The sequence below is a fragment of the Pimephales promelas genome, chromosome 1 (assembly GCF_988280905.1).
Source record: "Pimephales promelas chromosome 1, fPimPro1.hap1.1, whole genome shotgun sequence".
In the NCBI taxonomy this organism is placed as follows: Eukaryota; Metazoa; Chordata; class Actinopteri; order Cypriniformes; family Leuciscidae; genus Pimephales; species Pimephales promelas.
This window is the reverse complement of record NC_142769.1, coordinates 36,342,200-36,357,289: the sequence shown is the minus strand read 5'-3', so window position 1 is coordinate 36,357,289 and position 15,090 is coordinate 36,342,200. Positions and strand designations below refer to the sequence as shown.

General features: G+C 35.3%; 2 protein-coding genes and 1 long non-coding RNA gene across 4 annotated transcripts; 1 reads left to right on the top strand and 2 right to left on the bottom strand.

Annotated features, from left to right (window-relative positions):
- Positions 1 to 1,405: 1,405 nt before the first annotated feature.
- Positions 1,406 to 3,019, bottom strand: tmed3 (transmembrane p24 trafficking protein 3). Its single transcript, XM_039689045.2, has 3 exons — positions 2,742 to 3,019; positions 2,274 to 2,519; positions 1,406 to 2,187 (listed from the first exon to the last, which is right to left on the bottom strand). The coding sequence occupies exons 1-3, from the start codon at positions 2,883 to 2,885 to the stop codon at positions 1,954 to 1,956; spliced, it is 624 nt and encodes a 207-aa protein (XP_039544979.1). The 5' UTR covers positions 2,886 to 3,019; the 3' UTR covers positions 1,406 to 1,953.
- Positions 3,020 to 4,751: 1,732 nt separating this feature from the next.
- Positions 4,752 to 10,103, top strand: LOC120491302 (retinol dehydrogenase 11). Of its 2 annotated transcripts, none has more exons than XM_039689042.2 (7): positions 4,752 to 5,158; positions 6,346 to 6,489; positions 8,074 to 8,265; positions 8,451 to 8,612; positions 8,906 to 9,022; positions 9,140 to 9,344; positions 9,684 to 10,103. In XM_039689042.2, exons 1-7 carry the CDS (start codon positions 5,083 to 5,085, stop codon positions 9,778 to 9,780), a joined length of 993 nt encoding a protein of 330 aa, XP_039544976.1. In that variant the 5' UTR covers positions 4,752 to 5,082; the 3' UTR covers positions 9,781 to 10,103. The 2 variants fall into 2 exon arrangements, with proteins under 2 accessions (XP_039544976.1, XP_039544978.1); XM_039689044.2 differs by having other exon boundaries at positions 4,759 to 5,158; positions 6,349 to 6,489.
- Positions 8,930 to 11,088, bottom strand: LOC120491304 (uncharacterized). Its single transcript, XR_005625233.2, has 2 exons — positions 10,789 to 11,088; positions 8,930 to 10,698 (listed from the first exon to the last, which is right to left on the bottom strand). It is a non-coding gene; the product is annotated as an uncharacterized LOC120491304 (long non-coding RNA).
- Positions 11,089 to 15,090: the final 4,002 nt, after the last annotated feature.

The window sequence follows — 15,090 nt, the reverse complement described above, 5'->3', positions numbered from 1 at the left end:
TAGCCTATGTATTCACACTCACACCAAGAAATATTTTTTTTAATTTCTCTGACATCAAAATCTTGCTATGTCCATGATTACACGCCATTAAGACGAATCATAAAATCAATCCCAAACTTTGCTTTTAATTTTTCAATTTACATAAGGCAGGAATATAAACAACTCCATTTAAAGTAATAATGACATAATAAATCAATGCAATCACAAATCAATTCAACTTCCAGGGCTGAGATAAATGGAAAAAAAGAGATAGGCTATGTTTGTAACAAATATTTGAGGAATATGAAATAATAAAATAGCTTTTGAATTGCACAATAGTTGATGAGTCATAAATATGTGACAGACATGATAAAGCCCTTAAGCCAGCAATTGTGTGCATGCAGTTTGCACATTCAACAGAATTTATCATTAAAGGGGTCATGAACAGAATTTATAATTATTTATGTTTTCTGAAGAATGATTTTAACATCAAAAATGGTCAATTAATAAATAAAAGGACCTTTTATACCCTGATTATAGCCTTCTGCTCTGAACCGAGGATGTGTTTTGTCTATGAGACTCGTCCTGTGTAAACGTCCTCTGCTGTGACTGGCTAGCATTTTTGCACATGAAACAAGTAATGCATGTGGAATTCTTTTGAAGATTTTTACTATTACTGCTGTCGAGGTTAAATAATCATGAAAATATTGATTATAATATTAGACCCCGCCGGATGAATTGTTGCAGTGATGAGCATCGTAACCGATGACAGACACGAATGCAGTGATCTCGTCATTGTAACTCGATTTCTACACTCCCACGAATGCTTTTATCATCACATAATGTTAATAAGAGATTCATTACTCCATGTAGACAGCATCATTGATAATCGGGAGTTTTGGAGAGAATCCAGACAATTTTGAGACAAACAATTTCAGACTGTATGTAATCATATTAGAAATCACTGATCAGGCATTTGAATTAACACGGCTACTTACATGTTGTGGCATTACTGTAGGGTGATTCATGGCCACATCTTATAGTAAAAAGCTGTTTGCAAAGCCCGTGCCGAAATTGCGACTGATTTACCAAAGAATCCACAGTGAATATACCAAACAATTAAAAAACATTAACATAGCCTAGTTGAAAATAAATAACAACTTTCCTAGGTCCTTTGCAAGGTAATGTTGTTTTTATTCCAGTGAAACTGGATCTCTTTTCTCGTCTCAGTAATGCACCAGAGGGCAGGGCCAAAGAGACGATGATGTAGAAGTAGGCGTTTTCGGAGCAGGGTTTCAGTAAATTTGAGTTCTGAAACCTGCAGGATTTTTTTTTTAATAGTTCAAAAAAAATTGATTTCTCAATTCATGACCCCTTTAAGAGATGAAGGGAAAAATATATTTTTTTCTAGTTTGCCAGATATATCTATATACATATAAATAAATCACCTGCATGAATTTTCCCTTTTGTATGTGGGATAAACAAAGAAGGGCTTCGCTAAATAGAAAAATAGAGGTTTACCTCAACAACATAATCATTCATTATCATATCGTTATAGTTACCATACAAAAACTACCAAAACTATTCTGTTTTCTATAAAGTTATGTTAAGACATAGGCATTTAAAGTTGACAAAGGCACACTTCAAGTGGATAAAGTACAATTTTAACAAAACAAACAACACTGGTACAAACCAAAAACAGTAAGATGTGGCATTATAAAGGTGCAGCAGGTCAATTTCCATTACTGCAACAGTGAGTAATGCACATAGAGGCCAATTTAAATATACAACACAAGATAATAGACTCTGTGCAGCTTTTAGTACATGACTCTGTAATTAAGGTATTTTGTTTGACATCGGGGTTATTTTTATTAGATGTAGGCAACAGTCAAGACTTCTTGTTTTAAGGGAATCAGACTAATAAATCAGCAGATTATCTTCTAGGAGAGAAGACAGCACACTAGAGATCTAGGTCTATGTGCTGGTGGCAACACTGGCTTTCTTGTCATTAAAGAAACTTTTAAGCATAAGCACCTGGCCAATACAGACCACAAACAGGATGATGGCCTCCCCAATGGACCAAATGTGCACACGCTCATTCAGATCTTCAGCCCTGAGACGGTCCTGAGCCTCTCGAAGGCGATACCAGGTCTGAGAGTCTGAAACCACTTTCAGGATCTCATGGATAGACAAGCAGGCCGACTCCATCTGCATGATTTATTCAGAGGTTCATATCAAATGCATATATTCAGAGTGCATGCTGTATGTGAATGCATGGCATTTGTGTTTCTCACCTGTGTGAGAGCTGTTGCTCCGTTCATGTCAGGCAATAATCTGGGTTCCTCTCCAGTTCGGAAGTCCAGGTATACAGTTTTGTGAGAGAAGGTCGAGAACTCGTTGCTAAAGCAGACCTTGTACACTCCCTTCATGGTTGTTGTGTGGGAAAAGCTGTCATATTGCTTTTTTCGTTCCTGATACAGCATGTTATTCACTGGATCTGTCACAAAACAGTCAACATCATAGTTTCCTCCAGCAATTACCTGTATGAAAAGGAAAGAATTAATACTGGAATTTGGGAATATGGAATACTTCGTAGGCTATCTTCAGTTGTTTAACAATGTTTAACAGTGTTGAATAATAACATATGAAGCAACAAAATCACGGTAATTGTGCTAAAAAAAAAAGGTAAATAATCAACAAACGTGGACTAGCAAAACATAAATAACCAATAAACATTGCAAAACACAAAAACAGTCAATTACCTGAAAGTCTATATCAAACTTGACTCCTTGCTCTAGGTCTTCGTAAAAGCATTGTCTCTCGTTATCGGGCAATTCAAACGTTAATTCGGTGGCATTTATAAAGGCTATGTACACAGCCAAAATTAAAAGGCAAGGGTGTAACATGGTGAAAGAAAACTTAAATAATTATTCTTCTTTACAATCCACAGAAAGCCTCCTCCATTGAGTTATAGCTGGTTTGCTGAACTCACTCTGCTACTTGACAGCTTGAAGCGACACCACTGACGTGGCAGGAGGACGAGATACTTCCGGGTTATTTGGCGTTTTATTTTTCAAAATAAATAAAGGTGCGATTATTTCATTTATTTAGATAATTTCAGATTTAATTTTTATTTTCTTGCTTTCAATTCTAAGTTCCTGACTGGCCTGTTCTATATACAGTTACCAGTAGATGGCAGTAAAGAAGGCAATAGTATCGTTCTTATTACCTCATGGTTTTATAATATCCTATTACTTGGACAAAGCAAAGCTGTTCCCGGTATATAAATTAGCTGGTGTACACTATTGTTAAAAGTTTTCATGCTCTGATAGCTCTATGGAGTCTAGACTCAAGAAGTGGGGTAGGAATTACATAATAGGCTATAAAATAAGCAATTTAGCAAAATCCAAACTTATCTTTTTTCCCCAGGCTTATCTTTGAACATAAATTATCCTACTTTACAAAGTAGAAGACTTCAAATAAACATTTATATTCACATTTTGTTTTTCACTTTTTCACTGTGACTTCTGAAATATATATATTTTTTTCAACACAGAAGAAAAAAAAATAGGCTGGAGCAGTAGCACAAGGTTACACAAATATACGTGCTCCTCTATGTTTGTCAAATACACACCCAAACACTATTCTAACAATTACAATGACCTTATAAAGAAAATGTAAGTGGCACTGAACAAATCCCTGTGCAACAATGTTGTCTTGACACATTTCTCAGTATTTAATAAAGCAGGGGTTTCCAAACATTTTATGCCAAGGACCTGCAAATATTATTTACTTCTAATGAGTTTTTTTTTTTTTTTAAATGAGGTATGTTAAAAGGCAAATGTATCCTGTATGGGGAAAAGGGGAAATATTTACATTGATTAAGTTGACTCTGCACCAGTCTATCTGATAAGGCAGGGGCACCCCAAATCAGACTGTAAGCCAGCACTAATAATTATTTCAAATGTATTATGACACTATTGATGATTGTTGTTCCTGTGTAGCCTGGTTCAACCAGACTCTAGTTCCTGTGTATGCCAAAGAGGCATTTTACAACCAACTGACTCTTATTTTGAAATTTGAGGCTGCAGCACGTGAGTCCACTGTGTTTACTCTGAATAGCCGTTTCAATGCCAAGTGCGCAAAGTGAAAAATGGGTCGGCATTTATACAAAATTCAAGGAACAGTTGGTTTAGTAAGAAGAAATTTTGGTAATAGGAGGAGGGATGTTATAATTTCAAGAATGCGTATTGGCCATTGTTTATTAAATCTAAGTATGGCCAGGATTGGGAAACACCAGTCTGGAAATTGTGACAAATGGAAACAGTAGAACATGTATTATTAAAGTGTGAGGCTTATGCGAGAGAAAGATTTAAATTATTTCAAGTATTAAGAGAAATGGAAATTGAAGTTTTGTCTATCAAATCATTATTAGGGAATGGCCCAAAGTAATTTAAAATATATGAATTGTTATTTCATTTTTTAAAAGATACTCATTTAATTTAATTAACACGATTTAGGTCATTACTACCATAACGTTATCACACTCCCGGTGAAGGCTTGCATGTCAGAGCTCCGAAAACGTCATAAACATATTTGAAATAGGTGCTATCTTTATAAATAAACCACAGATTTGAGATTTTAACAACCACATTCTCGCCTGAAACTTTCTTAAAATTACATTTCATGACACAATAACAGTAGTATTTTGATATTTCACGGATTTTCTCCTCTCCCATTTGCTGGTTGATGCTTGCTGGTGGTTGACGCGAGATGCATTCTGGGATACTTGGCTATCTCAAGTCCGCACAAGGGCTCTGGCACAAGCTGCATCCTCGGTAAACGGGGCGGATCAAGAACAAATCCGGGGATTTGAACTGGACTTGGCTTTATGACTTGGCTACATGTGAACTTTGAATTGGAACAGTACATTCTCTGACAGTACTTGGCAGTGACTGGTGACGTTTCTCAAGAACCTTGTGTACAAGAACGCATATTGAGAAACGGCTTATGTGGGCGGTGACTGACCTCTCTGTCTGTCTGCATACACTTTCGATACTGAATGAGCTCGAGTAGTTGAAGGTGAATCTACCAGGTGTTATAATGCAGGAATACACAAAGGCAGCGAAGGCGTTTGTGGAAGAACATCCTACAGGTGCCTCAGCTGTCCTGCTTACAGGTAGGCAAAAGTTAAACCATAGTTTGCATGTTTCTTACTTATTTGATACAATAATGGCTTCCCAGAACAACACAGCAACCAAAACAATATGGGGCACTTTTAAAACTGAGATTTACAATCGTGGAAATGGATTTCATAAATGGGTTTCATAAAAGTGTGTATCATTTTGCAGAATGTGCTTTTAGTGCGTGCAATGTCAAATAGTATTTTTTTTATTCCTGCAATCACGAACTGTGTTTTTTGTAAAAAAAAAAAAAAAAAAAAAAAAAAAAAAAGTCAGGGCAGCGGCCCGCCCCCCATAAACGTTAAAAGTTCGGTTTAACTTGACAGAAATATATTACTGTTGTACAGTAGAAATAGGAAATGTCCAGATGTAATAATACATTAACACTAATACGAATAAATTCTGAATTTTTTAAACAAAACTGAATTTAACGAATAATCCATGTTTTAATTTTAACAGTAAAGCTCATTGTGCAGCACATTATTTGACAAAAAGTTTATGATAAAATTAGTGTTTTATGGCTTAATTTTATTACCAGCAAAAACACAGAATTAGTGTGAATTTTGCATGGGATTTTATTGATTGAAAGATGTGGGAACACTGTTATATTTAATATATTGAGAAATAATGATACATCTAAGATATATTTTATTTTATATATATCATCTTATTGATATCTCTATGAGCATCTTGCATGTGTAACTTATCGGATAACCTTTGCCTGGGCTTATCAATAGTAGCCACGATTTGAGAGAAGGTTAAGTGAGGTCTCCATACTGTGTTGATTCAAAGTTATTCTATGATTCCCTTTATTCGTAAATTAACAAGAAAGCTGCTAAAACTGCTCTGTTAATTAAACCAATTATGGTTTCATCATAAGGTTACCTCCTGATTTCCTATAGATGATTTTTTAAAGTTACATGTTATTTATTTATATGTATCCATTTATTGTGTTTAATTTCAGTTGCTTTATTTTTTTGTAAATTGTTTTTACAGAATCTCTGTGTACTGTATCTTGCTTGAAACTGATTTATTGCCTTGCTCTACCTTGCGTTTCTTATCCTGTTTTCTTAAGCGTTTATTTGTGATATATGTATTTTTGTTAAAAAAAAACCCAGCACTTTTGCTAAACAAAAAAGAGAGTGAAAAGGGTAGAGGTGAGGTAATGATGTTGCTGTACCAGCAGGAGTCGGACTCTTTGCCCTGCGGAGATGGCTGGGTGGTGGAGTCTGCCGCAGCAGAGCGTCCTTGAATGGCAAAACTGTTCTGATTACGGGAGCCAACACTGGGATCGGTAAAGAGACTGCGGTGGACATGGCCAATAGAGGTCAGATCATTTTAATGGAGTTCCGAAGTTATTTTAAAGTATTAGTTAAACTGCTATCATGATAGGTCTATGTTGCATGTCTGTTTTTTGATATTATATCAGTAAGGGGCCCAATGGCGTGACGTGCAATTTTGATCTAGCTTACTGCTGGTCTCATACAGCCAACAAACTAACACATAGATTAACATTATAACTTTCAACACACTCAAATGCAGTTTAGTATGATAGTGTAACTCTAGACCAAGTGAAACAGTTTGTCAAATAAACTGACCAGTTTGAGTAGCAATTCAGCACTTGTGGGTTGTTTGGTAGAAGGAAATGTCCTCATTCCTTTATATCCACGGGACTCATGTGTGACTCTGATATTTAATGTCTCTCATTAGCAATCGCGACCTGCTTCATAACACAGTCATGTTAAAAAGCATGAATGTATTCACTCATAAACATTATTTCCCCTTAAACATTATTAATGTTAGATCCATCAGCATGATGACAAGTTCCATGATTCCACGCTCATTTACTGTGTCATCAGTCTACACCTTTGTTATTGTAAGAGGTTAGCGACCCCTTGAGGCGAAAAAGTTACATATTGTAGCTTTAAAAAGGCATCTGAAATAAACTAAGTGCAATGAAGTGTTGATCAAAAGTATTGATTTTTCGATACATATCACTAAAATGTCTGAAAATCTTCTGCAAGATGCACAATACCAGCTACATGTTCTAGCTCTATAATCTCTCTGACAGTGAGTTGAAACACAAACCCTTTTCATTTTGTTTTGCTATGGATGAATATTGTTGTGTTACAGGGCTTGAATTTCGGAGAGGGATTGCACGTATTGAGTATAATTTTACTCATTCCTGCAGATTTTGTGCTCACTACCAAAGTGTGTGGACATAAAGACAAGTATTGGCTATAAAGTGACAGCAGCCTAATATAGCCTAATATACATGGCAGTTTTTCCCCTATGGTATCGAGTGGCTAGTAACTCTGAAAAACCACTAACTCACCAGCCACAGTGGCTGGTGAGCAAAAAAAGTTAATGTCAAGCCCTGGTAATGAGAGTCTAAAGAGGTCCACTCTGTTTTGTGTTTTTAGTGACTTGGCAAAAAACTGACCCTGATTTAGAGGACAGACGTTTAAACAAATATTATAGTTTAAAACAAAATAGTTTATTTTTACTTTTACAATCTCTGGAGTCTGGACAGTTACACCACCTTAACATTTTTTTTTTTTTTACTTTTAAGCTTCACAAAAATTAAATTGATTGCATGTTTATCATAGAAGAGATGAATTCAGTTCAATTTGTTGGGCTGAATTGAATGTTTAATGTATTTTTGAACAACTTTTTGAATCCAGACACAAAATGAGCATCACATCAATGACCCTCATAACAGATGCAACTCTGTCCCTGAATTTCACAAACAGGCTGGTTAGATGATTGTTGGAGCGGAGGCTCTATCTTATTCATTTGATTGATATTTGATGTCTCTCATTAGCAATCGCGACCTGCTTCATACCACAGTCATGTTAAAAACATGTCACATTGTCACAACAATTACTGTTTTTGAACCTCCATTGTTCAGGTGCAAGGGTTATTCTGGCATGCAGAGACATGGACAGAGCCAACAAAGCAGCAGATGAGATCAGGAAGAGGAGCGGAAATGGCAACGTGGCTGTGAAGATGCTGGATCTGGCCTCCTTGCAGTCTGTCCGAGTTCTGGCCAAAGATGTACAGCAGAATGAGGAGAGATTGGATATTCTCATTAATAACGCTGGTAAGGAATTTCAGACAGATTATAATGCATAAGCACATGGTTGATATAGGCCTAGTAACAAAGTGTTTTATTTTTTTTGCCAACAGATTACAAGGTTTGTTCTATCAGCAAATTAAACCTGTGTTGTTTGTAATTACTTATTCATTTATTTAATTTTAATTTGATTTCTTTTTTTCTGCCAACAGGGATAATGATGTGTCCACGGTGGCAGACAGAAGATGGCTTTGAGATGCAGTTTGGGGTGAACCATCTGGGCCATTTCCTGCTTACCAACTTACTTCTGGACTTGTTGAAGAAATCAACACCCAGCCGTATTGTCAATGTTTCTAGCTTGGCCCATGAGACAGGTGTGGAATCCCATCTATGTTTTTATATGCTTAGCTGAATTATGCCTAAAAAAAAAGCTTGCACGTTTTTATCGTTATCATTTTATCATAATTCTTTAAGTTATTGTAAGTAGTAATTGAACTCCTTGAAATCCCTGACAAGATTTGTTGTGACAAATATGACAATTTAATTTTTAAATGTAACATATTTTATTTGAATGTATTACAATGTAAATACATTTAAAGTGTTTCTTTGACACATTAAATTGTATGGTATGTAACTCATTCAATTTCAATTATTTTCTGTTGGATAGGCAAGATTCATTTTGATGATATAAACCTGGAGAAAGACTATAATCCAACCAAGAGTTATAAACAGAGCAAGCTGGCCAATGTTCTGTTTACCCGTGAACTAGCAGTCAGGTTGAAAGGTAAGCTATAAAGAAAATTATCAAATTATAAAAAAAAATGTATTTCTCGTTCTTATATACACAGTATCACACTCTCAATCATGCTGCTTTAAAACACTTTCCCTGCTTGTCATTCAGGCACAGGAGTAACAACTTACTCTCTGCATCCTGGGGTGATCCATACTGAACTCGGCCGGCACTTTTTACCCTCTCTGCCTCTGTGGAAGAGGCTTATGTTTTTGCCTTTTTATTTCTTTGTCAAAACACCTTGGCAGGGTTCACAGACCACCATCTATTGTGCGGTGGATGAGAGTCTGCAGAATACCAGTGGCCTTTACTACAGGTCAGTAGCTTTTTCTGTCACATGTGTTAACTGATATTTAGTATGATTATGCTCATCAAGGGATGCATGGAGGTGTAAACAACATCTAAAGTTGTTGGTTGCATGTGCGTCACCTCTGCCAATATATCATAGACAGGCGATTATAGAAATTTCACAAACTTGATACAACAAACAAGCTTTGAAGTTTTACAGTGGATGTCTTCATCATTTTAAAAACATCAAAACAACAAACTTTTTTCCATACAGTTTTAAAGCTTTAAACACATTGTTGTCTGAGCATTGTCGTTAAATAATGATCATTTCCTGCTTGTTCATTGCTCTCTTTTGGTCATTTTGCAGTGATTGTGCACCCAAAGAGGCGGCTCCTCAGGGTAGAGATGATGCTGCAGCCCGCAGACTGTGGGATCTCAGTGCTTCCATGGTCGGCCTGGCTTGAGACAACACCTTGCCCAATGAAAATCACTCTCTTCATTTAAAAAAAAAAAAAAAAAAACTCGCCTTTTCCTACCTAAATTTTACTTTCCGCATTTTCAGTCAATTTAATCTGCTTACTTTATATAAAGAACGAAGAGCCTGTTTGAGTCAGATTGCAGGAAAGTTATCATGTTGGTGATGCCTATGCAGTAAGATAAACTGCTATATTAAGTGTATATTTTAAGCATGAAATAATGTGAGATATACCTTTCATATTCAACTTTCGTTGCCATGCTTGTGTAATTTATACCATCTATCACAATAAAATTCTATGCACAACATGAATGTAGGTTAACATTTTCACAAAGACTATTCTTGAATGATGAATAAAAGACATTAAATAAATAGTACATTAAAGGTAAAGAGTATTTTATACAGTAAAGTTGGTTGAATTTCATGAGTTACATTTGGAATAAAATTGGAATGTTTAAATTATTTTCCCATCACAAACAGAGTTTATCTTTTGGTATTGTTTTCATTAAGCCGTGGGCATTGTCGTCATCAAAATATAATGATGTCTGTATTAAGAAAAGTAACACATACTCTACCAATTTGCAAAGTCAATGAATCTAAATCTACTGCTTATTATTATAGAAATGTTTGGAAAAGCTGAATAAAAAAGAAACTAAAAATACAACATCAACTCATGTGCAGCCCGAGTTTAAACTGAGACATACATACATAAACATTTGAGTTTTAGTTTAGTAAACGAACGAAACAAAAAAAAGTTAATAATTTGTAAATATTGGTTATTCAGTCATTGACATGCATAATTCAACAAGACACGCTGACCTGAGCGCCCAGCAGACACAAAGCTGTATGTGTCAGCCACATGCCCTTATCAGTTCTCCGTCCAACAGATTCACCATCTTTAGCTGGGCTGGAAAAGTGATAAGGAGATGTGAGCGACCATTTGAACATACTGAGATCTCCAACTGTTTCCATGCAAATCTCCGGCACAAGTTCCCACCTGCTTTGTCCAGCATTTTTCTTACAGCCAAAAGAAAAGCAAATGAGTCTTCATGTCTCCTCATATAGGTAGCTGCAACTGAGATTACCAGTTTAGGGAGGACAGCTGTGATTTTTCCAGGGCTCTCGGCAGCTTTCCACCAGGATAAGTCTAAGTCCGTCTTCGTCAAACAGTAGTTTTGAGGCAGGAGATCTGCACGGTGTTGTACAGCCTCACAGTTTGTACGTATGCCACTGTGGACACACCCCACAGATGAGTTTTATTTCCTCTCCACCCCAAGTCAACCATGACATGCTATTGGTTCACAACTGGGGACCATAGGTCAAACCCCTTCAGCAACCAAAAGAGTGTTTATTTGTTGGTTGCGCTGTCAGTCATGATCAAATCAGCCAATAAAAGGGAAAGACCAGGTTCAATAGGCGTGTTTTATCCCAGGTGTGACCGAAATGAACATTCCAGTCTTGACACACCTGTCTGCCTATCTCCTCTTCTTCTGCTTCTCTGGCTGCGGCTCGTCCTCTTCAGACCAGAGACAAAACACTTCCTGCGGTTGTTTTTATGGGCTTTTGCCTGCCAAAATCACTCAGCATCACTTGTCACTTAATGCTCGATAAGAGATAAAGAAATGAGAAGACTGTTGAATGTTCAGTTGGTTTGGAAAACTAGGAGGTGAGAAAATTAAAGAAGGAAAAGCTTTTGCCGAGTTTTGGAACTGAAACTAAATCTCACATGCACTCACTCAACCAGCTAATAGGAGACATTCTCAGTAACTTTGGGTAACATTCTGGCAAGGTTCTTGTTCAAAGTTATGAACAAATGTTCTTCCTGTAACATTAATAGAACGTACATTCAGAGTTATTTGGTCTTTAATAACATTATTAAAACGTTATCACAAAAATTATACTTATAGATTATTCATGAAACATTTTTCTGAAACATTTTAGTTAGTCAGACATTAACATTTTAGTTAATGTTTTTTGTTCAGATGCTTTGAAGAACATTCAGAAGTTACGTTCCCACTATACTTGCAAGATGATAAAATAAAAATAATAATTTTCCATAACTTAATGGGAACAGTTGTTTTTTGTTTTTTTAATGTGGGTAAGCTTAAATGCCCAAAAATGTCATTTCAATCATGAACCCGCAGAATACAAAATATATATATATTTTTTTTTACAACATTGATATTCATTGTATAGTCCCCCCCCCCAAAAAAAAAAAAACATACTTTTGACACATTTTAGAAAATGTAAAATTGTGCCCTTTTTTTCTTCTTCTTTTTTATGTGGACTGTCCCTGTAACAGGTGCATGCAGTAACATGCACTATTTGCTCCGAGCAATCAAAAGTCACATTCAATTTCCGCAGGATTTATTTACCGCAGGATTTATTAGGGTACTGTATGTGTGGGTGCGTGTGTGAGTGTGTGTGTGTGTGTGTGTGTGTGTGTGTTGTCATTGTACACATGTACCTCAAGGTGGTGTGAGAATGCATGATTGTAACATTCCAGGGAATACAAACTCACACGGCTCCGGCCTAAGACGAGTTAAAACAAGTAAAAAGCTTAATCATCCTTCAATGCGACTTCAAGGCCTTATCACTTGCAATCATGTGTAATGGATGTCAGACATAAGGAATATAATGCTTATGTCTGGTACAAAATAGGCTGAAGGGGACACAGACACGCACAAATGCACACATATACATGCATTCAAACACACATCAGACAGCTGTCCAACAAATTAAATCACGCTCATCTCTCAATGACTCAACAAATGCTTCACTGAAAGAACATGGTGCAATGGTTTATTCTTAACACTAAAATTAACTCACACTTCACAGTTAATAAATGTTAATAAATGTCCAAGTTAACCCATTGTGAGACTAAATCTGAAATCACAGCTAAAAATAAATGACTTTATATTTTAAATACATTTAAGGATAAAATTATTTTCCATAATTAGTTTTTTAGAGTGCTGTCATTTATCATTTATCACTAACTTTGTACTATAGGGTAAATTATTCTTGCCTGAAACACATTTAAATGCATTTTTACTACTGAAAAGTAGTGAAAAAGTCTTAGATTTTCAAAAAAAAAAAACATTAAAAAGATTTATTAACATTCCATTTTAATTTATTCTGTGAGCTGCTTTATTTCATTTGGAACTTACATTTGAAAATGTCAAAAACTTGACGACACAAATTCAGATGCAACTTCGCTGCCAGAAAAGTAGTAAAACCATGACTTGATGTTTCAAAAAACATAAACAAATTCTTTAACAACGTTTTATACTTGGAATTCCAAATCAATGAGAACAAGTGAAAATCAACATGACACTTCTTTTTCGGTGTACCCCACACTTCCCAAGCGTAACTCGATTCTGTTTAGTCATCATTTTTGGATCATTTGTTTGTCAGTGTGAGACCAATAGGCAGTGGCCTCTTTCCTGACCTCTGGTTGTAGTCTGGATCACATCTTGCAAACTGTCATAGGATAATGTTACTATGCCTGACTTCCACAATCTATGGCTTATATTTTTCATCACTGCTATCACCCTTGCTGCATCCATTCTCCTTGATCTTCTCCTTCTTCCTTTCTTATAATACAACCTTACTTTCTGATGCACTGCCGTCTCTATTATCAATACTTTAAAGGTACAGCGTTTCCTCTCTGTCTTCTATAAATCTTATTAACATCAACCCAAAATACCATTATACCTCAGGCCAGTACTGAACAATAGTGCAGCTAGATAGTATCCCCTAAAAGGAATTTGTCATTTATGCATTTGATCTTTGAGTTATTGATTTTACAAAATATGCATTAAAAATAACTAAAAACTTTAGAAAACACATTTTTATGTATAATGATATTTTAAAACGTATGTATTTCAGTCTAAAATAAACTCACAATGGAGCCTTGACATCATGTGACCTAACTTTTCTTTTTTTTAATTTTCAACACCAAGAACAAAACAAAATACACATCTACAGTGGCAGTGATACATACAGATAAACAAGTATTAAGCAGGGTACTTATCAGTTAAATAAAGAAATATTTATGAAGAAAATTACATATTTTCATGACCTAACATGTGCTAATGTCAAGTACCTTTAGATTTAAATTTTATTGGCTGAATGGAATCTCATATGATAAAATGTCAATTGTTTTGGTTGAATTGGTGGAGATCATTATTATTGTATTTTAAATGCATTTTTTGCATCATTTATAAGTGACGATGCCCCATAAAGGGGTGTAGATGATGTCGTTCATATAATTCCCAGAAACCAAACCCAGTTTCAAGCATTGTTATATACTTTGAAAAAGACTCTTCATTGCCTATATCAGGTTTAGCCTATAGTTACATAAGTAAACAGAACTTTTGAAGAGCTATAATAAACATTTTACATTTTAAAAAGTGCAATAAATCAAATGCAATTCCCAAGTTTTGATTTTACTGCCAAATTTAAGACAAATTTACTGCCGAGAGATGAGCAGTCGTTCCGCCTGACTGGTTGTTTTGCGAGTGATGGTTAGTGATGTCTTAGCATGCCTGTGTCAGGGAAAGAGAGCCAGTGACTCTGTGGGCTTTGTGGACAATTATCTAGTTGAGTTCCTCTGGATGGTGTGAAAGTCGCATGCAAAGCAAACAAGCTTCAGTCGTCCTTTATCTGATCCTGGAGTTCCGTCCAAATCACACACCAGGATCATTCATGTGGATAATAGGATATATGCTAAAACATCTTCAGCAACGCAGCAGGATTACACACACATTCCCAGCATTACTATTAGTCATCTCCTGTTCATCACTCATTAAAAAAATCATTAAAACAATTCTTTCTTAATTCTTAAACTATTATTTACATTTTAATTCATTTATGTGAACATACATTTGGGATGTTAAATAAGGAATATTTCACAATTTCCTTTTAATTGTCTAAAATCTAAATTAAGGACAACATAACTAAGTATTGTGTGGTTTTTACTATTCAAGAAGTTGTTGGGTTTTTTTTTTTTTTTTTAAATCTGCCAATGTCTTAATTCACAGCTTGTTGTAATGTTATTGAACATACATATTATGATTAATGTATGCATTACTGAAATATTAAGTTTTATTCCAAATACATTTTAATTGAAATAATTGTATATAATTGTACATTAATGTCATTTTAAATGTAATTTTATTTTCATTATTAAAAATAGAAGTGGTTATATGTTTTTCAACAACTTACATTAAGAACAGCTATAGCATATCCATCATCACACTCACAAATGTTAAAGTGTTAAAATAAAATTGTGTAAATT